Below are 25,623 nucleotides of genomic sequence, written 5' to 3'. Positions count from 1 at the left end.
TGCAAATGGTGCTATGTTCTATTCAGTGTAAAAATTGAGAAGCAAAAATTTCAGAGGAAATGGATATTATCAAAAGAAAGCCAAATATTCCCCCCCTTTTTAATTCTTTTTAAAAATTTTTTTCAGTGTTCTAAAATTCATTGTTTATGTACCACACTCAGTGCTCCATGTAGATAACTGAGACTATGACATGGAATTATCCTGCTCTCCTGTTATCTTGGGAGTACTCTATACTGTGCTAATTTTAGGAGGGAAAAATCCTTGAAAATTAGGCACAGATTTACTGTTGAGTTTTAATTGTTTCTATTGTTCAAATCCAAACATAATCTGTTAAATTAATGAGTTAGACAAGTACTTCAGCAATCTAAAAGCTTTAAAATGAGCCTGTTCCTAAGTGCTCATATTAGAGACTAAGAAATTACAAAATGTTTTCTTTAAATAGGAAATTTGATGGATACATTTCATAAGATTTCTAATTATGAAGACATGTTTCATTAAACCAAATATAGAATAAACCTATTTTATAATGTAAGAAAAAAAAAGCACAGAGCAATCAAAGTAAATCACTAAATTCTATCTTGAAATTAGGACACTATGTTTTGCAAGAAAAGAGTCATATGAATCTATTTGGAAATATATCAGGACTATAATAGTCAACATTACTCGGGCTAAAAATATTTTTTAAATCACTACTCTGTAAGACGCTTGACTAATTTTGATGGAATATGCTAGAAGATTATTTTTATCTTATTTATATTTTGATATACAAAACAGAAAGATTTTGGCTTTAATGCAGTAGCATGGGGGGAGAAAAGAATAAGCTTGATGGTGGTAGTTAATTAGAAACCATTCGTATGATAAATCAGCTTTGGAGGAATATATCTTCAATGTTTTTATTGAATCTAGGTGTGAGGAATTATTACTTTAATTTTGTTACTTTAAAACGATAAGACCAGTCATTTAGATACAATTTTTAGTTTTCAAAAAAAAAAGGCATTTAAAAACGCAATTGCTTTGGAATCTGAAATTCTAATTATCAAAATCAGGGACAACTTTAATCCAAACTGACAGAATATGTAAGATGCTTATTCAAGGAGATGTGGAATTCCTTGGAATATAAACTTTAGTTTTATGGCCCAAAACAGTGATTACATTTAGAATACCAGGTTTAATTAACCTTAGGATTTCAAAACAACCTCTGTTTCAAAATAATTTGGTAAGTACATGGAACACATTTTCAGATTTAAGAACAACAAAGTGTTGAGTTAGACAACAAAGCTGTGCCTTAAGATTTATTATTCCCTTGCTTTTTATGACAGTACCTTCTCTCATGGTTCTCTTTTTTCTTCGCTGACTGTTCTTTTTGTTTCCAGCTCTTCTTTTTCTGTTCTCTAGAAATCTTATTATTCTCCAAATTACCTTGTATTTGCAAGATAGGCTAACTGCTATAACAACAGTAAAGCCCTTCCAGTAATTCAGTGGGTTAAGATAATAGAAATGTTTTGCACATTCATGTAACCACCTACTAGTGAGTCCAGGTGAGTGGGGAACGGTGAGGGGTGGGAGATGGGGTGCTCAGGGTGATGGCAGTTCTGCTATCTTATCTAGTGACTTCTAAGACTAGTCGAAAGTCATTCAAACCTGTCCACCAGCATCCAGTTAGGGGATGGAAAAGGGAATAGAGGATCATGTATAAGAGATTTTGATAGGCTAGGCCTTGAAGTGGAATGAATCACTTCTGCTGACACACCATTGGTTAGAACTTATCACATGACCACATCCTATAACAAGGAGGCCTGGGAGCTTGGCTCTAGTCCTAGCAAAATGAGGAAATGATTGCTGATAATCTTCAAGTCTTTGCCACAACCCTCAACTTATTCTTTCGGTGATTTTTATCTATACCAGAGGTTTTGGTCACCATTTGCCCCTCAAATTTAATCTGAGGATTTGAACTTTTAAGTATCTCTGGCTACATCTTCTCTGGTCTGTCCTCATTTTCAATACCTAGATGTAGGCCTTTATCATCTTTTTTCCAAGCATTACAACAGCCTTCTAGTTATCTCTCTGCCTCTTTCTATCTTACTCACTTCCAATCCCTTCTCTGTATCATTTTTGCAATTATATTTCACAAATTGAGATTTTGAAATCCTTCAAAGGATTTACCCAGAGGAGGGGTCCAAACTCCCTAGGGTGACATCAGAGTTTCTCCAGGATCTTTCTGATACCCCATCATCTTTCCTCATCTTCAACTCTTTTCAATAGTTATCCTCCCCTTGGCCATATTGAACCATGCCTGTGGCCTGTGAACCATGCTACTAAGCTGGCCTGGTCTCTGTGTTGTTCATTTCACCTAGAATGCTCTTTCTCTAAATATTTGTCTAGGAAAGTCAATTAGGCTTACTTAGGCTTACTAAATTTTGTTCAATGAATGATTGATGGTATTATGCTAAAATATGCACCAAAATAAGATCTAGTGCACATTTTAAGATTCCTATCTGCTTAATAAGACTAAGAAAAGAAAAAAAATTAACCTAAATTCCACTGTGAAATGGCTTTTTAAACTACGTAACACTAAGTGCTTAGGTTGTGCTAGGCTCCACAGACAGAATAATTCCAGGCACTGCCTTATGGGAAATTAAATCAGAATTCTTAAAGGTTTGCATAAGATCCAGCTTTTAGATTACTTATGTGTATGCAATAGTGTTAATGTATAAGATTTTGATTATGGTCATCTTAAACTCAAGTGTGAAGTTACTCAATTACAATAGTACAGTTTGAGTAGGCAGCTTAACTGGTTCAAATGCCCAGATCGTATTTAGGAAAAACTGTTCTCCTAATGGTATGCTTGATGTGATCTTTCTTTTAGACCCAGGAGCATATAGAAGAAAGCAGAACTGGATGGGCTGGTGGAGTATGATTTTGCTATATTTTCCTTATATTTTAATGTCACTTGACAGATTCTCAGCTATCTAAGGACTATTTCAAATGTATCCAAAATAGCACTACTTGTTTCATAGAAAAAAATAACAAGGTAAAAAACTACAACAATAAAAGTAATGGTCCTTTCAGCAATTTTGTGCCAGACAATTTTAATATCTATATATTTAAAATTCTGTTGAGAACAAACCATATTCCTCATGTCCCAACCTTAGCTTTTTTTTTTTTTTTAATTTATTTATTTGACAGAGAGAGAAATCTCAAGTAGGCAGAGAGGAAGCAGGTAGAGAGAGGGGAGAAGCAGGCTCCCTGCTGAGCAGAGAGCCTGATGTGGGGCTTGATCCCAGGACCCTGAGACCATGACCTGAGCCGAAGGCAGAGGCTTAACCCACTGAGCCACCCAGGCGCCCCCAACCTTAGCTTTTTAATTGACTCTCTGATATTCGTAACTAATGCTCTTATTAAACAAACAATGATTATTTTTTCAAAAGGGATCATAATTCCTGATCAGCTTAAAATAATAATTATTAGCCATTTGAAGCCAGAAGAACCAAATACACTGGTATTTTTAGTCATTTAAAGATAATCTACATTTATTATATTTCATATAAACTGAAATGAATAAGTGAATTATATATTTTTTCCAGTCTTTAAGTGGTACCAAATAGGAAAATGTGTGTTTTTGTTATGGTTTTTTTTTTTATCACTTATATGTAGAGTTTTGGGGATAGGTTTATTCAGTAATTTGTGAGAATTTTTAGTGTAAAAAAATAATGTTTTACAAAATTATCACTTGTGCCTAATATCCATGAAGAATACACAATAGGACAGAGAATGAATGAACGTAATGTAGATGCTGCCACTTCATACAAGCATATTGAATTTAACTCACATTTGGATTTAAAAACAAAATAAAGCACACAGTTTCTCTGAGTGGCACATGCAAAGACAAGGGAAACTCTTAGGACCTCATTTAACATATTAACTCATGATATAAGGACAATAAAGGATTTAGAGTCAATTGTAAGATGATAACTCATAAAAATTCACAGTTAAGGTGAGTAGAAAGAAGGTAAATGGTAAAGTAAAAATCATCAGATATTAAAAACTCTTTTTTGTACACTTTTCTGGATTTAGCAATATTAGCTTACCTATACTTACTCTGTCTTCATTTAAAGATATTTCAGTTTTATTCATTAACTTGAGAGTAGTTACTTTACTATTTACATCCAGTAAGTGTAAGTTATATTCTAAAATAGCAAGGTAACAAGGATAGGTGTGTACTTGAGGAAAAGAAATGGGTAAGTCCTATTTAAGTTCATTCTGCCACTGTACTAAGTAACACAAGAAAAATCAGGAGTAAAAGCACAGGATTTTCTAAATTTTTGGAATGTTGGTCTATCTGAAGCCCATCTTCAAAAAAGGTAATTCCTAGATCATTGTTTGAAAACTTGAGGAAGGGGGAAGTTAACCTATGAGTTCACTCCCATTATAAAATTTCCCGTAGAGACTGAAGGCACAGAAAAATACTTGAAGACGTCCCTTTGTTGTATTCTCCATAATAATAACATAGCTGGATTTACTGCAGAATAACATGAATGATATGATTTTACAAAGAGGTCTATGGCCATACCACCCTGAACGCGCCCGATCTCGTCTGATGATTGTACAAAGAGATAAGCAATGATACCAACAGTCTTCTCAAATTCATGATTTCAGGAATCCACACCCGTTTATCCTGAAAATGCTACCAGCATTCAAAATACTCTGAAATATTTTAGAATGCATCTTTTGAAATCTCTTATTTGTAAGCATCTTAGAGTCAACATTTTTTTAAAAGATTTATTTATTTATTTGACAGACAGAGATCACAAGTAGCCAGAGAGGCAACAGAGAGAGAGGGAGGAAGCAGGCTCCAAACTGAGCAGAGAACCCAATGCAAGGCTAGATCCCAGGACCCTGGGATCATGACCTGAGCCGAAGGCAGAGACTTTAACCCACTGAGCCACCCAGGCACCCCTCAACATTTGTATCTTATCAATTTTTACAATCTGGATAGAACCAGCCTTGCAACCTCCACAAATGAGCTGGATGAATGGATCGATTAATTAATTAATTGCCTTCTAAACCCATAGAACATTGTTTTAATTACCTTCTGTGGAGGCACACGCATATCCTTCAAAGGAAGGTGAGATCCTTACATTAAATAAAAAATTATTTTTAAAAAATCATGCCAAAATAAATCTAGTGAACAGTGCCTTATTTATCTGCAACCTATGATTTTGTGCTAGATCATTTTAAGGTCTGTAGCTTTGGAATTCTATTGAGAAAAATTATTTTTTCATGAACTCATCTTGATCTCTTAAAATTTACCCAGTAGTCTATAAATTTTCTAAATACCGGAAGAGGTATTGTCGGAAAATCTTTGCACTGATAGCCTCCAAGAATAAGCTCACATTCTCCAAAGGCAGCTGCTTTGAAGAGGCCATTCATTAGACGTTGTAAGTTTTGAGATGTCTTTTGACTCTTTTGTCTCAGGCTATAACTTTACATGCTCATAACTCATATGTCATAATATTCTGGATAGCTTCCTTTGACCTATAATCAAACCAATGGCTTAATAAAACTACTCAGAAATAACCTAGAAATATGTATGTCTTTCAGACATTTGTTCAAGTAATATTTATGAAGTTTTTAGAGAAAGTTCACAGGCTAGCCATGTTAGTATAAAACTAAAGAGCAATTTTAGAAAAGTTGTTCCTTTAAAATTTATTAAGGAAATTTAAACTGAAAAACACTTGGAAACCGCCTGTGAATTAGAGGTGTGAGATTGAATGACTGGCATAAAGCAATGCACCTAAGCAAGGCATGGAACTAGCACATGGAACTTTACCTATAACTTTCTGTCCTCCAGCATGAAATATTCAGTGTTTTAATTTGGGGGAAATAACCTAAGATCTCCTCTGGTATTTGATCAGAAAAATAACAACAAGAAGTTCACTTCAAACAAATTTTTTTCTTGTCCTGTAGAGAACAGACAAAAAAAAAAAAAAAAAGAAAGAAAGAAACCTTTAATCAAAGGATCTAGGATTGAGTTAGTAAAATTTGGAAAACAGGCACTAAAAGGGTACAACACAGAGTGCAAAGCCACATTTAAATCATTTTAAAATAAGTAAGCAATACACTACACCTCCCTTAGCCGTTGGCAAAATCCCTTTGTTCAGAAAAAATGAAGGTTGTTTTGGGTTTGTATTTTTTTTTTTAACTTTTAGGTGAGGTTTTATTTCCTTGTTTCACAAATAAAGCTGTCCGAATTTAGTTGCCAGAAAAATGAGTTTTCGACTCGATGCTTGGAAGTCTGTGCTTTTCACCAAATGTGGACTCCGTTTAAGCATCAGACTTTGCTAAGTAGGACCTCAGTGTTGTTCCTCAACCACGGCAAGAAATTATCTGGTGGTAAATAATCTTACCTACCAAGTACAATATTTGAAATGGCTTTGCACATAATGGTAAGTAATTTTTCAGAAAATCTAAGCACAAAGAAGGGGCTGTGAAAAGGCTTTGTTAAAACTGAGGACCACCTAGTTATGGGTGCTTATCTAGGGTCTGGGCGTAACTTGCTGCCCAAAGCACTTAACTCAGGATGCGTGAGGGACCCAGCTCTGGGAAAGTGAAGGCGGAAATATTTCACACTCTCTTTAGCTCACCTGAGTTACCCGTTCATCTAAAGCAGCTGTCTTCAACGTGTGCAATAAAAGGGGAGAAGATAACAGTCTTTGCTTAGCAGAGATACTCTTCCTGTTCACCTGATTCTCGTATCTTAAAACATAACACTCTGCCCTCTTATTTTTTTCAATGAAAATGAAATTTTAAGTCTTCATCTAGAACAAAACCTTTTTTACAGTTCCTTACTGTCTGAAGGTGTGAGGCGTGTATGTTTTTACTCTGGCATCTTAAAATATTTCGTGACCCTGGTTCCATTTTAGTAGCAAAGACAACGTAGCACTGGTTTTTGTCTTTCACCCTGAGGAGTGAGAGGGAGGCATTGTGAAATGGCTGTCACTAAGTAGGTATATCATTATCTTCCCGTAGGCAACGCTTCATTCTAAAATGAAGAATGGCTTGTCATGGCGACCTATGCTAATGAAATTCCGTCCACAAAATCACAAGGCAGAATCTCTTTTCCCTGGGCCCCCTTTTCACTCTCAATTTCATTTAGGGGCATTAGTTCCAATCCCCCAAGTCCCACTGAGTCTGGTCTTATGATTAATGAAACTAACAAAGGAATCGTGTAAGGAGACAGATTCTCCATATTCCATTTTTCATTTGGTGAAAGACATCCATTCTGTGCCAGAGTGATAAGACTTAGAGTGTGTTAGCTTCCTGCGACTGCTGCAACAAACCACCACAAACTCGGTGGCTTGAAACAACTGAAATTCACTCTGTCACCATCTTGGAAGCTGTAAGTCCAAAGTCAAGGTGTCAGCAGGGTCGTGCTCCCTCTGAAGCTCCCAGGGAAGAATTCTTTCTCACCTCTTCCAGCTACGAGTGGCCCTTGGCTGTCCTTGGATTTCCTCAGTTTGCAATGGTGTCTCTCTCATCTCTGCTTCACCATCACGTAGACTTCTTCCCCGTGTCCCTGTGTGTCTAGTGGTGTCCTCTCTTCTAATGAGAACACCAGCCAAATTGGATTCAAGGCCCACCCACCCTAACCCAATACAATCGCATTTCAGTGCTTACCTTGGTCTTCCTCCATCTGGGTGGCTAAAACAAAGTGCCATAGCCTGGTGACTTAGAGACAACAGAAGCTAATTTTTCACACTTTTGGAGTCTGAAAGTCTAGCACAGGGTGCCAGCCAGGTTGGGTTCTGGTGAGCGCTCTCTTCTGGGTTGCAGACTACCAACTTCTTGGATCCTCACATGGTGGAAACAGAGCAAGGGAAGACAGTTCTCTGGTGATTCTTGTTGAGGGCATTAATCCCATTCAGAGGGGCTCTAACGCTATGACCTCATCTCATCCTAATCACCTGCCAAAGGTCCCACCTCCTAAATACCGTCCTAGTGGCGGGCTAGGGTTTCAAAATATGAATTTTGGGGGCCATAGAAACATTCAGTCCATAATAGTCACCATTGGAGATTCTGGGTTCAAATGAATTTTGGAGAATGTTCTTCAGACCACTACAGATACCATACCCAAATAAATTACATTTTAATATGCAACCATAACCATCAATTTTATCAAAAAGCATCAATTATCAGATCACACGTGGAGCCTTCACTTAAAAAGCCTACAGTAACTAAAAGACACTGTTTGGTTGTTGTCCCTTGGTCAGTTCTGAAGGAAGCACTTCTGGCTAGCGACAGCTGGTTTGGGATTATTTGTGGGAATCTCTACTGGGAGATGCAGAGCAGCTCTTCCCTCATGTGGCCGTTTTTTGCCTTTCTTCCACATCTCAATGACAACAAAGCCAACAAATCTAAGATAAGGGTTTGTTTTTTTTTTTAATGCCTTTTTTTCCAATTGAAATGAATTTTTGTTGTTGTTGTTTTTTTTTATTATGTTGAGTTGATGGGTTTTTTTTTATAGGATTTTTTTTTGCTTTATATATATATTTTTAATTTATTTATTTTCAGCATCATAATAATGATGATAACAGTATCATTATTTTTTCACCACACCCAGTGCTCCATGCAATCTGTGCCCTCTATAATACCCACCACCTGGTACCCCAACCTCCCACCCCCCCACCACTTCAAACCCCTCAGATGGTTATTTTTTTAATGGTGAAACTACTAGCTGAAATAGGGTATGAGTACATTTGCAGGATTTTAGTTCTCTATACCATTCCAGATGTAGAGGTGTTGCTTGCTCTCTTCCAGAGCACAGATAAACTGAGTGTCAGAGACTCCTTCAGTCATTCAGCAGTTCCCAGCAAGTGGCCAGTGGGGGCCCTGGGAAGAGATCAGAGACAGGCAAGCAGGCCTGCTTGGCTCCCTGAGCTTAAGGAGTAAACCTCCTATTTGCCTTAGCTGGGGAAACAATTTTATCTCAAGTCTGGAAGTTCTAGAAGCTTCTTTCCAACATTAAAAACAGTGGCTAGCAGGCCATGATATTTTCATGTTTAAAATGTCTTCATTGAGTCATTGGCATTAGGTGCTTGACATAAGACAAAACAAAAATCAAAAGAACTATCAGCCTTCATGAGTCACACTTTGGTCAAATACCACATTTTAAAGTTTGACTTGACTAGATAGCAACACTCACTTGTGATTCTTTTAACTCTATTTCAAACCACATTATCTCCAAGCATAGACATTCAGTCCAAATTAAACATTATAAGCACAGCGTTATGTAGTAGCAATTAAGCAGCAGTTGGAATGTGCAAATGCCTGTTGGAATCCCTAGGAAAGCTGTCTATCTGAAAGAATAGGATTTCAGATGTGAGTGATAGAAGACAGGGGAGGCAAGACGTTCTGGTTCCTATAATCCTAACTATCCACTGCTTTTAACCAAAAAAAAAAAAAAAAAAAAAAAAAAAAAATCTATAGTTTTAGTTTGGTTTGTCTTTTGAACATAACCTCTGTTCATTTCTTCCAGTTCTTTGTTTCAACACCCGTTTTCAGCTATGATGCCATTTCGTACTACAAAATATTTAGCGACAAGGATGGCTACAAACATATTCACTATATCAAAGACACTGTGGTATGTTCCTTCCAAGATTTATCTCCTCAAAGATCATTCACTTGAGGTTGCTCAAATAACGCTCAGCTTCACACAACATAATGTTTGTCTTTTTATAGGAAAATGCTATTCAAATTACAAGTGGCAAGTGGGAGGCCATAAATATATTCAGAGTAACACAGGATTCACTGTAAGTATTGCATGAAGCATGATGCACCATTCAGGTTTTAATTGGCACTGATGGACACACAAATGATACTGTACCACCTCTTCGTTAAGAACATTTTTGGTTACTTACTCTATACGTTAGTCAGATCGCTGTCGTTTCGTGAAGACTGCACATTCTTTAACAGCTAGTTAACATGATTTCTTTCAGGAAAGAATATTTGGTAAGCGGTCATGTCTCTTCTGGTACTTGGTAGATAATTAAAGTATAAAATTTTAAAAATAACAACTCCTTCTAAACACAAATTTTATTCTTCATCACTCAAAAAAAGGAACAAGCTTCAAAAATCCATAAAGGGCAGCCCGTAAATGCAGACTTTTTTTTTTTTTTTTTTTTTTTTTTGTAGTGATTCACTGTTATAGAAATTTAAGATCATTATCAGTAACAGCTATCATTTTTTGAACAATTACTTTCTACCACGTACTGTGAAGTAGAAACAGAGGTAAGGAAAACCCAAAGGCCGAAAGACCCAGTGATGGTATTAATTGCGGCCTGCAAAATGGAGGCCTAAACTGGAACGGTGGCAATGAGATACAGACTCTTGGAAGGAAATGCTATGCCCCTTTTTCTGTGTGTCCTTAGCGCTTAGCATAATGTCTGACACAGTGCTGGAATTCAGAAAACGTCTGTTACATGAATGAGAGGAAGGGCACACGGCCTTAAGGACAGGTGGAGGATGAACGAGACAGCTGACTTCGTGGCAGTGAAGGAAAAGGGAAGGAAAAGCCAAGCGGACTCGGTCGCCAGGATTAGATGAGGGCAACCGTGAAGTCTCTGACAGAACAGGAAAGCCGTGGGGGGCTGCTTAGAAAAGACATGGAGTAGTTTGCTCACTGGTGGTTTGGGAAGATGATGTGCGGAAGAGAAGTGCAAGCGATCGTTCCCTCGGCTGGAGTCATGTGACATTAGTCACAGCACTCGGGAGGATGCTGGTTTAGAAGACATAGTCACTCCTAGGAGTGATTTGCTTCTCTTACCTTTTCTTTCTACTCGGGGATAATGAGGTGTTTATGACAGTGAAGACATAGAAGCTCCTGGGCTACTGAGCAGTCCTAAGAATTAAAAATGGGCAACCGAACCTGATTTTCTACACTCCATTATGCTCTCCTTCACCCCTCCCCCCCGCCAAAAAAAAAAAAAAGACAGTTACTTCGTGATATTCAGATGAACTCACAGAGGAGTGAAAATCATGCCACTAAATTGGATTTCCCACTTCAGGGCTATATTAAGACAGGTTAGAACTGGGACCCAGATACTTAAGTAACAAGTATGTTCTCTTGTGACTTCTTTTGCATCTGGGTAAATTAACATGGCCCTTTGTGTGGTGTTGTAGCATGGATGCATTTCTGAATTTGTAACAAATTCATCTGTTGTCGGAGCTTCTGTAAAGCAAATTCAAAATGTCTTCAGAATCATGGACAAAATTAATATAGCCCAGAGAGCCCAGTAAAGTGTCATTGATCAGGAAGGAGGTGACATTAGTCAACATCCTACCTTATTCCGTGTAACTCGTAACTAATGAATCAATATACCTATAATTAAAAAAAGGAATATTCAACATAATTTAATCTTTCTCTTGTGATTTGAAAGTGAGAGTAAGTACATAACATTCAGAGTTATAAACAGCAGTGATTTATCTACGTAAGTGCCAAATAATAGTTTCATTAGATGCACATTGGACTCTACTATTTATCCTATTAGTATTAATACTAACAATTCTGTCAGCATTTAGTTATCAATATTTGCTTGATAACTTCTGAATATATTTTCAGGTTTTATTCTAGCAATGAATTTGAAGGCTACCCCGGAAGAAGAAATATCTATAGGTAATTTATGTCAATACATTCTAATATTTTATACATTAATATTTGAGTGAAAATCAGTCAGAGGCATTTGGATATGCAGAATATTTTTTAAAGCCTGAAATGTAATAAAATTATATGTGAATCAAGGTAAAACATCCAGAGAATTGTACACCACATCAGTATAAAAATATACACTTCCCTGGGGCATCTGGTGGCTCAGTTGCTTAAGCCTTCAACTCTTGGTTTTGGCTGAGGTCAGGATCTCAGGGTTGCGAGATCAAGCCCTGCCTCGGGTTGGGGGTGGGGGGTGTCCACACTCAGCAAGGATTCTGCTTGATATTCTCTCTCTCCTTCTCTCTCTGCCCCTCCTCCTGTGCATGCGTGCACGTATATTTTCTCTCTCAAAAAATAAATAAATCTTAAAAAAAATTATGTATACTCCCAAATATTAGTTAACTCAAAATGTTTTCAGAGAAAAAGTTAAGAGATTCTAACGCTGATATAAGCATGATACTAAATACTTCAACTAAATTTAGAGGTAATTGAGGACATTCATCCATTTAGCAGCCACTTACTAAGTCCCTACTGTATACCAGGCCTTGTGGCTATTGCCTTATCAAGTGATTTCTTTTAATATGGCTCACTTTGGCATAAGTCTATTACTCTTGGAAGGAATTCATCTCTGTCCCTAAATTAGTGTTTAAGTTGGTCCAGTTGTCCCCTTGGTGATTGGAATGGTGCCCTTAGTAGCCCTCTCCAAATATAGAAGTAGAAGTCATAGTTACCATAGGCTGGTAGTTTGCTATATGTCAGGCACCTTGTTACCTACTTTTCATTGGTAATTTCATTTAATCCCCACAACTTCAGGAGGCAGGTGATATTGTTAAAGCCAGAATTTTGTACCTGGGCATGCTTAGCCCCCTTACTGTTAACTGCTTACCTAACATTCTAAGATTAGACAAAAATGGGAATATGAATATGAACTGTAACCAAGGAAATAAGGAATTTTCCCCCTGCTGCATTCCTCTGCTCCCTCCTGGATCATGACTTCTTATCTATTGGAGAGAATCCCTCTGTGGTGTTAGTGATGTCTCTGGCTCCCCTGGACCATGCCCAAGGCAAGGTCAAGGGCAGCAGCGAGAAGGAATACTGGAGGAGCAAATTATTTTACCAGCCACAACAGACTCTGACCATGACCCTGTCCTGGCATCATCCTACCATCTAGTCTGCCCCAGATTAGAATCTGATTCTGAGGGTTTGGGGTTAGGTCTGGAAGTCTGTATGTTAAAGCCAGTCACCCCACTCAGGAACCCTGCAGAAGCTTTGCTGGGGAGAGGGTGGGTCCAATGTGGTAAGTATAGTTGGTTTGTGTAAGAATGTGGTGGGGGGGGAAGCATTCCCAGGAAGAGCTTTCCTGACCCTAAACTTCCTTCAGAAAGGATTGAAAGGCACAGGAGGCACTTAAAAGCTATGTTTTTTTTTTTTTTTTTTAAATTTCCACTTTGCTTATGACTGATTTCCCCTTCCAGATATATGATAAGAACAGCGACCCCTTTCTTGGTGAGACTGCCAGACTTTCCTTGCATGTTTTGCAGGGGAGTACAAAAAGAGAAATGGGAAGATGAAGAACTATGCATTGCCAAGCACTCTGTAAGATGTAAGGGATGAATGGCTATGGGAAGTGGTTACCTCACTCCCATTCAAGGTGTTAGATATTTCTCTCACCCCAGAGAAACCAAAGGGCTTCTCTCTCAAGGCTTGTGCCTCTTCAGGCAAAGATGATTGAAAATCAGGCTACATCAAAAGACTGTAATTCCCCTTCACTTTAAATGATATTGGCAAGAGAAAAATAGAGTGGGTTTGATGTCAATATGTAAATTAGTCATTTTACATGGAGTAGTACATTTTGATAAATACAATCTCAAAATTTCAGCTTAGTTTTATTTTCATTTTCCTCTAGAATTAGCATTGGAAGCTATCCTCCAAGCAAAAAGTGCATTACTTGCCATCTAAGGAAAGAAAGGTGCCAATATTACACAGCAAGTTTCAGTGACTACGCCAAGTACTATGCACTTGTCTGCTATGGTAGGTAAAGGACCCGCCATGAGCTCCACCACCCCATGGCCAATGTTGTTGTCCTTGTCACCATTGTCCTCTGATCAATCCTAAACGACAGGTTATCAAACACTTGTTATATATGGGGGATTTTACCTATGTTATCTTATCTAACGCTTATGGGGAAAAAAATGAAAGGAAGATTGGAGAGCATTTTTATCCCGATATTTTGCAGTTGAGGAAATAGAATGACTTGCAAATGATCCACACTGCTGGTAAGCAGCAGAGCCAGAATGGGAGCAGGGAGGTGTTGACTGCAGATCCCAAGCTCTTGCCGACCATGTGCCACAGCAGCATGACGTTAACGTTATATGCAAACACCAGCTACCCACTGTCAGAGCAAGACTTGAGCAGTATCACGGAAAGAAGCCATCCCTATTAAAATGGTTGCTGGACTTTGGCCCCATTTGCCTGAAGAAATGTCAAACTCCAACAGCCAGGGGAAAGAATAATGCCCTAGAAACCTGAACTCCTTCCCTTGGAGGCCACTATTTCTTTGAGCTATAGTTTCAGCAAGGATGGAAAGTAAACTTTTGTCACCTCGTAGGTCCTTTCTAAATTAGGGAAATATAAGTAATTCATTCGAATAGTAAAAGGTCATAAGAAATAAAGTAGACCAAATACTTTCAGGTTTTTTAGGCCATGTGTAAGCTTAGTGAATAATTTCCATCCAAATAATTTTATTTTATGCATAACACCTTATTTATATCTTGAACATATGACAAGCCATGAAAAAGGTTAAGTTAGGCATCAGTAGATCAAGGAGATATGTTGGGGTCTCAGTAGGCATCATGGAGATTTGGAAAACGGACTTGAGAAATATCTATTTTTCCATTCTCTCCCCCATCCCCCTAACTAATCCCTGAGTTTTCCTGCTGAGGAACAGCCAACAGAGAATGTTATTATGAGCTAGATGCCACTCGACTGTTTCTGGTATCAACTCCCGGTGGAAGGTAGCTGAGACAATAAATGGAATCTTTGATAGAGATCCCTGACCAGTTTCGGCAGACCCCACGTTCTTCACTTCCTAGAAGGAAGGCTGCCTTGTCATGCCACTTTCCTCATCCCTATCACCTGGCTCCAGAAGCCCAGCCCCTGCTCTACTGACTGTGAAAGTGCATAAACATTTTAACTCAAATGGTCCCTTTAAGAATGGCACGAGTTGATACAACTACTTTCACAAAATGTTGAGTCAATGACATCTTTGAAAAGCCAAGAGATTGTTGTTCATGACTATATGCACTGATTGTGGTGATGGCACTTAAAGATATATATTAAATGTCCTTCTCAAATTATATGCAACATTTTTCAACCCAACTCAAATTATATGCAATTTTTTCAACATTTGAAAGCTTTACATGCCAGGCATCTAGTATCATTGAACTAACTATACTGAGTCATCTGTTTGTCTTTCTCTCCTGAAGGCAGAGGCTCCTTTCTTTTCATCTTTACATTCATAAGGCCAAGAAAAATGGTTACTGCACAATAATTGTGCATAATGCATAATGGTTGAATGGACATCCGTGCTAAAGAAGATCAAAGCCCATTGCCTTTTGCAAGGCCTAACAAAAAACTTGTTCTTATGCTGACATTTTTACCCACTGAAACCTCAGTGACCCTACACTTGCATACATTCGTTTATATTTTTATGCATTCTGCATTTGTATAATGCTTCAAACCTTTTTGAAACACTCTACCATTTTTTATATCACTTTGTCTTCCTAATATCTGCCTGAGTCTGAGTGCCCACTGGAAAGATAAAGAAGCAAAGACTAAGCTCTCCTCAAAAGTTGGTGGAAGAGTCCTTTCTAGAACTTGAATCGCCTGACTTTTCCACACTCACTCTTGCTCGGCAGTATGGTAATTTCCCATTTAGCAAAAAATATACTGTGTGGGAAGCATCACATCGTCTGGTGTTTTTGAAGCTCCAGTAAAATGAGTCACTGAGCCATCATAAGAAAAACCTTGAAATCTTTCCCTTTAGGACTAAGAGTAAAGCCTCATTATGTAACTTCAAACTCTCCAAGAGATGGTGAGTAAATCCCAGATAATAGGATTAAATAGGTAAAAATCCCCTTCCTGATGCTGATGAAACAGAAGGAATGCAAAGGAGGGACTCCACACAATTGAGGCTTTTAAATCACTGCAACCACATGCTCAGGCCGTTTGTATCCAGAGTGGACAGTCATTAATCTGTCTCAGAACTTGGCCAAAAAAGATATGCTAGTTGTCACTACTGAAGCTGCATACCCATGAAAATTCCATAGGGTGGTTGCTGGTTGACTGAAGTCAAGAAATTCAGATTCATGTTTCATTTCCTTACATTTTGACCAAAAATATAATATATGTTTGTGCCTTCTAATAACTTTGAAGAAAAGCTGGTCAAAATGAAAATCTCTGAAATTAAATTCTATAACATTTTGAAACTCCACACAATAGAGAATTATTTTTTGAGAAAGTCTAATAAATAATATCCCTCTCTTCACACTCAAGTCAGGCTAAGGAGTCAGGCAGGAAATTAAAATATTAGCTTTATTACCTGTAAAGGTAATATGGCTGCAACTAGACAGCCACTGGCTTCCCCACAGACCCCAGCATTGTTCCACTTAGAGCACTGATGATCCCTTCAAGAACAGGCAGAAAGAAGCCAGGAATAAAGCAGAAGAAGGAGTTACTTACAGCCAGGTCTTCTGAGAACTCATCAAAAAGGTTATCCCTCTTCAGCTTTCTTGGGATCCAGAGTGCTACTCTAATGATATTCCACAAAGAAGGAAGAGGCATCAGGAGTACAAATGAACCTCTACCTCCAAACTCCATAATGTGTCTTTTAACCCATTGACTGCCAGGGCAAATTTATCCTTTAAAAGTATATTTCAAGGGGCCCCTGGGTGGGTCAGTCAGTTAAGCTTCCCACTCTTGATCTCAGCTTAGGTCTTGATCTCAGGGTCATTGAGTTCAAGTCCCCCATTGGGGTCCACATTGAGTGTGGTGCCTACTTGACAAAAATAAAAAAATTTTTTAAAGTACAATTCCATGTATTATTGTATCTTATGGTTCAGCTAAGTTAGAGATAATTAGTGTTTAATTTTTATAGATCTTGTTAAAATGGCCTGTTTCTGCACAGAGCACCCGAGTTCTGTACTGTGGTATGTTGTGGACACTCGTATGCCACCCAGAACCCCCCCCCCTTCACTTCAGGACCGAATCCCTCATTCCACCAGCTGTTGAGAGTGCTGGTAGCCACCGATAGCTCACAGCTGAGCCCCCACCCTAGGAATCGATCTCATCCCATGCTACATCTAAAGATTGCTCCAATATGGGGTATAAAGGCGGCCATGTTGGTACATGGAGGCCTTTCTGCCAATCGTTCAGCTCCAGATTCCCTTTGGGGTCTGGTAAGGTTTGTGTTTTGACTGCACTAAAGTCCACCTTCCCTCACCACCCCATCCTTCCTTTCCCAGAAGTGAGCATCCTAATACTCCCCCCAGGAAAACCTCTGGGCCACAAAACTTCTGGGTCTCTTTCCCAGGGAATATCACCTACCACAGCATATAGGTAACAGATGCTATATACATTTATCTCTGCATCTACTGATTACAAAGTCGGGGGGGAAGGCGATAGGTTCCACCCACCAAAATAAAATGAACATTGGACCAAGAAGCCAGATGGAAAGTATCATCTGGGTGCTGGTGAAGATTATCAGATAATAAAGACACAGCTAATACTAGCCCTTACAACATGATGTCTTGGCCATTTATCATGGCAGATCCTGTGGGCTATTTGTGTAATGAGATCTGGGCTATTCAAGATCACTCATGGAAAAGCTCACAAGCAACTCTTCTCTCACATCTATTCTTTAATTGAGCTCTGATCTCATGCGTTGTTTAAATGTAACTTAAAAGGTGATATTTACTTCTCCATGGGAAAAAAAGTAGCTGCAGAATTGAGATATACTTGAGCTTGACATTAATCACAAATATGACCAGTTTCTTATTGGAAACTCAGTGTTATGCTAAAGCACGTTTTTGTTTTCATGCTGTGCACAGGCCCTGGCCTCCCGATTTCCACCCTTCATGATGGCCACACTGATCAAGGTACGCTAACTTGCATGCTCTTGTCTAAAAAAATCCTGAACTCTGGGTGACATTATGCTGGAGGCAGCAAGATAGTTTCCCCACACCCACAAGGGGAACTGTGTTGGAATCTTGTGGTCATAGAGCCTATAGTCACATAGACTATAGGCTCTATAGACTCTATTTGAGTCAAATCTGACCCTCTAAAATCTAATATTATTTGCAGTAAGAACCTGGCATCACACAGATGAATTATATCACAGGGATTCATGCTGTCTTCCCCAGTCAGCTTTATCAAAAACACAGGCGGTTAGCTTTGGAAGGAAACTTAGGTATTTAGCACAACCTCCCTCCCAAATAAGAATTTCTACTTCACTGCAACATTCCAAACTAGAGACAAATTCCAGATCTAAGTCCAGTTCAAAGCAGAGGGTGTCTGACTATCATGCTGGCTCTTTTGTTCTAACAGCTACATCACACTGTTGCTACGAATGAAATTCCTCAGATTTAGAGGCTTTTCCCATTTTTAGCTATTATCAAGACAGTCCTCCTCCAACCCATATCTGTGATATTGGTTCAAAATACTTCCAGATCAAAGATGACCATCGTTGCTCTCACCAGAGTGATGCGAGTGTGGGATTACCCCCATACCCTTCCCACAGTTGTCCCGTTGTCTTTTGATTTAGTGCTGAACAATATTATAGGGTTGAAGTGGAGGGAGATGAGGGATAATGAGGGACTTCAGGACTCGAGCCTGTGCTCCTCCCTGGACAGCTTCGGTGAAAGTCAGGAGACTGCTCAGGGGTTAGTTTGACTGCCAACACAATGGCTCAAATAAAATAGGTGAAAATAAGGTAATGAGGAAAAACAGAGTCAATTCAGAAGCTCTGGGAAGGTCAGGTATTGTAACAGAGATGCTATGAATTTAGTGTCATTTTGAAGTTGTGGGGTTTTTTTTTGTTGTTGTTGTCTGGTTGGTTGGTTGGTTGGTTGGTTTTTTTTTTTTAACTTCATGTCTAATAATGACATATCTTGAAGAATAAAAGATTGTATTTCTCAGCATGGCTCATCTCAACCTTCAGTAAGAGACATTTTAAAGCAATACTACATTCAAATCTGTAAGATTTTGTTTTAATGGAAATTCCCATAAATGTATGATTCCCATTTTATCATGACAGCTAAAGGTCAGCCTTCCTTTTTTCAGAGCATGAATTTCCACATTCTTATTATCCTTCTCCTATTCCTGCCAGATACCAATTTCAGTACTGCATACAAAAGTGTTATTACTTCACCCAATACTTAGAAAATAGGTGCAGTGCTCATGTCACTCTCGTTTCTCATATGTATTTATATGTTTTCTAACCCTCGAATAGAATGTGATTTTTTTAGAACACAGTTCTGCAAACTCGCCTCGTGATGAAATTCTCCAGAGACATTTATTATAAATACAGATGCTCAGGCCCTCTCCAGAAATTCCAGTTCAGTAAATCTTAGATTGGGCTAGGGAATCTGAAATTTTAAGTAATTCTCAGATAAGCATCTTTTTAGAGCTGATGCTAGGTCTTCTGTTTATCGGCAGGGTTTTTTTCTCACTCGTTTTCTGTTGCATTTGGTGCCAGAAATCTTTACACAACAGATATTTATTAAGCGCCTATCACATTAAGTCAGACATTGTGCTGGATACTAGATCCTTAAAATGAACAGATCAGATATGGTCCGTGTCCTCAAGGAGATTATAAATCAATGGAGAATGCAAACATGTGAGTGAGTAATATAGTGGAACAAATGATTAGGATGGAGGAAAAAGAGCAGGAAAGCACATAAGCAGAGTACTATATCTGGGGTTTGGGGGTTAAGAAGTGTCTCCTAATGATTGATACATCAAACTGGAAACTCACGGATATAAAGGAGGAATTAATGCTGCTTAGATGTCTGGCTTGATCAAGTGGATTGATATTAATGCTTTTTACTGGAAGAGGGATTCGCAGCCAAAAGAATGTTTTGGGGGAGATGATGAATTTTGTTTTTTAATATTGAGCTTGAGATGCCGATCGGATAGCCAAGTGGAGCTCTCCTGGAATGACAGAGTTTTGGATCTGGACACTGAATTGAAGATGAGGAACAAGAAGTCATTTCATTTTAATTTATGAAATCCACGGTTACTAAGACCATGAAAGTGGATAAGACCACAGAGTAGGAATAAAGCTGTGTGGAATACCAACATGAGAAATGGGAAGAGAAAAATGAACCTATGAAGGAGACAGAGAGAAGAACAGAGGGAGAATAGCCTTGAGAGTAGGGTATCATAGAATGCAGGGAGGAGAGAATCTCGGGAAGAGGGAGGGCTCATCCGTGTCCAGTACTACAGGGAGTGAAGTGATACCAGCTCTGAATCAATGAATTTAGCAAGAGGGAGATTACCATTGGCTTGGTCAGACCAGTTGCAGAGAAACAGTGGGTGTGGGAGCCAGATTGAAGCAAGTTTAGGCTTGATAGGACACAAGTAAAAAGAGAATCATTTCAGCAGACCTCCCTGAGGGGAGGAGGACAGAGGTGGGGTGATGACTGGAAGCAGTTCAGTTGATAGAGGTTTAATTTTTTTTTGAAAGATAATAAACATTTAAGCATAGTTTAAATGCTGATGGAAGAAATTAGGAGACCAGAAAGGGTCGAAGACATAAAGGAGGGAGGTCCCCAAGAAGTCGGGAAAAAGGAGTCCAGAGACAGGTGGAGATTCATCTTTGGCATTGTGCTGAGCGAGAATGAAGAAATTACTATTGTAATTGTATGAAAGTTTGTAGACATTGCAGAGAACTGTGCAGTGGCTTCATTTCATCAGCAAAGTGGGGTAAGAGCATTTGAAAATAACACAGGACCCGAACCAGGCGCTTTAGAAACCCAGAAGAGTTGACACTTGACATAGACCTCCTAATGGAGGCTTAGTTGCTTCAGGCACAAGTGCTCATTACAATTACCCAACTGATCAAATGACCTCATTTATCAGCTTTTCCATAAATACTTCACATACTTTAATTAGTAAGCAAAATACAGTAGCTAATATAATTAAAACAAAAAATTCTTACATCCATCATTCTTCCTTCTTTATTTCATCATAATGAAGAGTCCACCAACAGAGAGCACATACGCACACATAGCATGTACTGGGTAATAAGTATGCTAGGGACCGAGGACAGAATGATGAGTGAAATAAGGTGAAAGGTGCTCTGGGCGGTAGCCTTCCTTCCACGTTACAGGCTTTGAATGCAAAGCCACATGGAGAAGCCCAGTTGGCACCCCCACTGCCTACAGGCCTATGAGATCCCATTTTGCTCCAAGGGGTGGGAAAATTGCCAAGTTACCATATGTACAGATATTTCTCTGAACTATAGAGCATTAATAAGCTTATGAATTAACTTTGGCATTTCAGTAAGCCACGAATTAGGAAGGTTCAATAGCTAGGTAAAGAATGGAGGAATCAAACTCTAACCAACCTGGCAACACTTGGGTAGAGTTTCCGACTTCCAGTACCTGTTGGTAAAATGATAAAAGTAAATAAGTAAATTATAAATGTAATAATAAGTAAAATATGAAAACAAATAAATAATCAATTATAACGCAGTCACTCTGTGTACTTGCTCCACTCAGGATTCCCTTCATCCGTAATAGCTCCTCACATAGAACCCACACAGGGAGAATGAAGAGCTGGCCCCATTGTACTTAGAATTGTATATTCAATGGGGGCTTTTTGTTTTGTTTTGGGGGGGTTTTGGTTTTTTTTAATTTTAACTTTTAAGATGCCACAAGTATCTCTTTCCCGATGAATTATCCAAAGTTAAAATGAAATTTATTATGTATCTTATACAACTCATACCAAAACATCTATACTTATTCTAAGATTAAATATAACATGTTGGAACAAAATGCCATGAGTATATGAAAACTGAGAGTTACAAGGGAAGTGGTTTGGCAAACTTACTGTAGTTACAAGTACTCCTCCAGTTCCCTATCTTCAAGGACCACTTTTAAAAAGGCACAAAAACAAGAAGTTCACAGGATGTCTTTTGTAAAAACTGCCGTATCTCAGAAGTCATCCAGACCTTCTTTTAAGAAAAATAAATTGACAAACTCCACATGCTATATGAAAATCTATCTTTTCTCTAGAAGATAACTAGAATCAATTCTAGTTCAAAATATAACTTGCAAAAAACCCTCAATTGCTAGAAACCCATTTACATATACCACCAAACTACAGCATCAGGAGATCAATAGATTGTTCATTTTCAAAGATTAAAGTGTGAAACATAATTAAGCACAAATATAAGCAGCAGGTTTTTTGAAGATCCTTTAAGGTGAAAAACAGAAAGAGATCAGAGTGTGCATATATTGTTATTTTACTAAGATGTATAACTACCTTGACAAAAATGATCTGAAGGGATAGGATGTAAAATAATTCAATTACAAAAAAGGGAGGCATATCCTATATTAGTTAAGTACAACAGGAAAAGATTTAAGAAGAAATATATGTTAGGGTGCCCAGGTGGCTCAGTCAGTTCAGTGTCTGACTTGATTTCAGCTTAGGTCATTATCTCTGGGTTGAAAGATCAAGCCCTGAATCTGGCTCATCCATTGGGCATAGAGCCTGCTTAAGATTCTCTCCCTCCCTCTCTGTCTGCCACTCCCCCCTTCTCTCTATCTAAAATAAATAAATAAATAAATAAATCACAGAAAGAGTATTTGACTTTATACATTGAAATTTTAAAAATAAATTTTGTGACTACATAATCTTTTTAAAAATATTTATTTATTTGAGAAAGAAAGAGAAAGCATGCATGCATGAGCAGGGGTGGGGGGGAGCAGAGGGAAAGGGAAAGAGAGCATCCAAGCAGACCCCTTGCTGAGCAGCTCTAAGGTCATGACCTGAGCCAAAATCAAGACTTGGATGCTTAACCAACTTAACCAACCCAGGCCCCCCCATTTTAATTTGAGATCTCAGCAATATAGATTTTACTTCTACTACTTTTTTTTTATTCTTAGTCCATTCTTAGATGATTTAAAAAAAAAAAATCCCCTACTCAGGTCATAGCTTCATGTTAGAAAATCGGAGATGAGAAAATATGGTGAATAAACATTGTTGCCTCTGTGAATCTTTCCAAATTGTATTTTGATGCCATAAAGATCAGTTCAGGAGGCAATGATTAATGTCCTCATACACTCATACCTGCTTTAAAGGCTGGGTTAAAAATATACTTGTCAATATATAACTTCTTATTCAGTTCCTTATACAGCTTCAGTTTCATCTATGTTAAAGCCAAAAGAATTTTAAGAAAGGAATTTTCTTCTGGAATGCTATTAATTGAAAAATGAACATTTTATTTTTTTAAAGAAATTAGAATCCTGGAAGAAAACGAAGAATTGGAAAATGCTTTGAAAAATATCCAACTGCCTAAGGAGGAAATAAAGAAACTTGAAGTGGATGACATTAGTAAGATCTTTTAAAAACTTCTCATTTACAAATATGAAGCTGAACACTTACCCTGCTTTCTTTTCAAAAAGCATAGAGTAAATATTATAATCCAAACCTTATAGTATCAAATCTTAAGTAAAACAATCTTACTGTAACAATAGAGTTTCACAAAAGATCTTTAATATGTTTGTAAATAGAGTTGATCTTATACTTTTCTGTAGCTCCATTTCAACACTAGTATTTTTTTAAAAAGAATTTATCTAATTTTAATTTTAGAGTGTGTGCTTCTAGAAAAACAATAACTCAAAATTTCTAGTAATTTATAAATTTGGCAAAAATATGTAGTAAAAATCAACTTATAATATATTCTTGATTTTTTACAATTTACTAGTTATGAATTGATTTTGTTATCTTGTTATTAAAGAAAAATAAATAATGCTATGAATATAGTGGAATAAAGATTTTTCTTTTTTTTCCCCCAAGCTTTATGGTACAAGATGATTCTTCCTCCTCAATTTGACAGATCAAAGAAGTATCCCTTGCTAATTCAAGTGTATGTAATATTTTCTTTGGTGTAAAAACTATTTACTGAAAATATGTTGAATTAAATACACATTTATGAGATAGAATGAACCATTCTCCTTGGTAACAGTTCCTATTGATGCTGTTTTTATATATTCCTCAACTAATCAGAGTAAATAAAATATGGCTATTTAAAATAGATTGAGGAAGTTTGGGGATTTTAGATGGACTAGCTTGCATTCGCTGTCTTGAATTTCCTTTGTATGGCAAATTGCCGAATGTGTCAGAATACCTTTGAGATAGAGAAATTGCAGCCAAAAAATATTGTAAATCATCTTAATGTCTTATGTAAGTGAGTTAGAAATGAAATAAGGGAATGGAATACATTTAGTGGAATCACACCCAAAATCAGTGCTGACCTACACACAATTTGCTTAAAACACCATGCATTTTTTTTAGTATATCTTATGCCTGCTTTTAGCAAGTGGCAGGTGGCAGAAATGACGAAAAACCCACACATATTCCTTGAAATGCCAACCCTAGATGTATCCGTTTTGGGGAATAGGAGAGGCTGTGTCCCAAAACAACTTCCTTGTAGCAAACCTCTGGGAAAAGCCTGGTCCTCTCTTGATTTTGAGCCAGTTCTAATGCCACTGTTATTGAAATTTTATTATACAAATGTACTGGGAAATACTAAAGGCAATTCTTAGCCATGATGTGAAGTTGAGTTTTACAAAGGAATCCAAGATTCTTTTTTTTTTTTTTTTTTCTGTAGGTATGGTGGTCCTTGCAGTCAGAGCGTAAGGTCTGTATTTGCTATTAGTTGGATTTCTTATCTTGCAAGTAGGGAAGGGATAGTCATTGCCTTGGTGGATGGCCGAGGAACAGCTTTCCAAGGTGACAAACTACTGTATGCAGTATATCGAAAGCTGGGTGTTTATGAAGTTGAGGACCAGATCACAGCGGTCAGGTGAGCACCTTCTTATTCAAACAGAAATTGATGCGCAACAAAAGTCATGCAATCACTGTTGGGTTTCTCCATCTTTAACGATGTCATTCTTTTTGTCTATTTTCCTAACTTTATCTAAAATTACCATTAATCTTAAAGAGATATTTTTGCCCAATAAGAGAAAAAAACTACTGATGGAAAAGAACTAATAAAAATGTAGAAACATGATTTATAGTGATAAATGACAAATAACTCTCATTTGATGTTTCAGTCATTCTGATATCCTTTCATTTATTCACATGGTTCCCACACAAAAAATTGTATAACTCTGGGGATGGTCCATAGACAGCCAAACATCTGAATTTGCTCAAGCATTGTGGATTCTGGCTCATAAATTTAGAAATTCCTCCCAAGATTTCATCAACACTCTATCCGTACAGATGCTAGGCATTCTTTTGTAATTAAGCTAGCTGCGAAGTTCGGCTGTGTTAGCATAAAAGTGTTTTCTTGTTTTTATTTGACAAAAAATTCATTTTATGTAGTACAAATTATATTATGGAAACATTCATAGGGAAGACAGACTCATAATCTGAATTCTTCTCAATTACATTCTCAATCATAATTTGTGTCGCCATCATCTTTTCTGAAACAAAAAAGAATATAGTCACCAAAATTGTTGTTTATTTAGAAACACTGTGCTTGATTCTTCTGGACAGTTCTCTACAGCTGTTGTGTTTCTCTTATTAGGCTGGGGGTATGTAAAAGTTAGAGAACAGTAGTTTACAAATGTAAAAGCTAACACAGGCCAAGTGGACCCTTAGTCGTGGATGTATATGTGTGCGTAATAGCC

At 37.7% G+C, this 25,623-nt stretch overlaps 1 protein-coding gene across 1 annotated transcript in view; it reads left to right on the top strand.

The window, feature by feature from the left end:
* Window positions 1-25,623, top strand: part of FAP (fibroblast activation protein alpha) — a 72,645-nt gene that overhangs the window by 31,356 nt on the left and 15,666 nt on the right. The window contains exons 12-20 of the mRNA XM_059394080.1: window positions 2,867-2,911; window positions 9,536-9,640; window positions 9,739-9,809; window positions 11,618-11,671; window positions 13,611-13,735; window positions 17,812-17,859; window positions 23,222-23,320; window positions 23,786-23,855; window positions 24,600-24,794. Coding sequence (XP_059250063.1) covers window positions 2,867-2,911; window positions 9,536-9,640; window positions 9,739-9,809; window positions 11,618-11,671; window positions 13,611-13,735; window positions 17,812-17,859; window positions 23,222-23,320; window positions 23,786-23,855; window positions 24,600-24,794 — 812 coding nt within the window. The remainder of the gene's footprint in view (window positions 1-2,866; window positions 2,912-9,535; window positions 9,641-9,738; window positions 9,810-11,617; window positions 11,672-13,610; window positions 13,736-17,811; window positions 17,860-23,221; window positions 23,321-23,785; window positions 23,856-24,599; window positions 24,795-25,623) is intronic.

This window comes from Mustela nigripes, chromosome 3, assembly GCF_022355385.1.
Source record: "Mustela nigripes isolate SB6536 chromosome 3, MUSNIG.SB6536, whole genome shotgun sequence".
Lineage (NCBI taxonomy): Eukaryota > Metazoa > Chordata > Mammalia > Carnivora > Mustelidae > Mustela > Mustela nigripes.
This window is presented reverse-complemented; position numbering and strand designations above follow the sequence as displayed.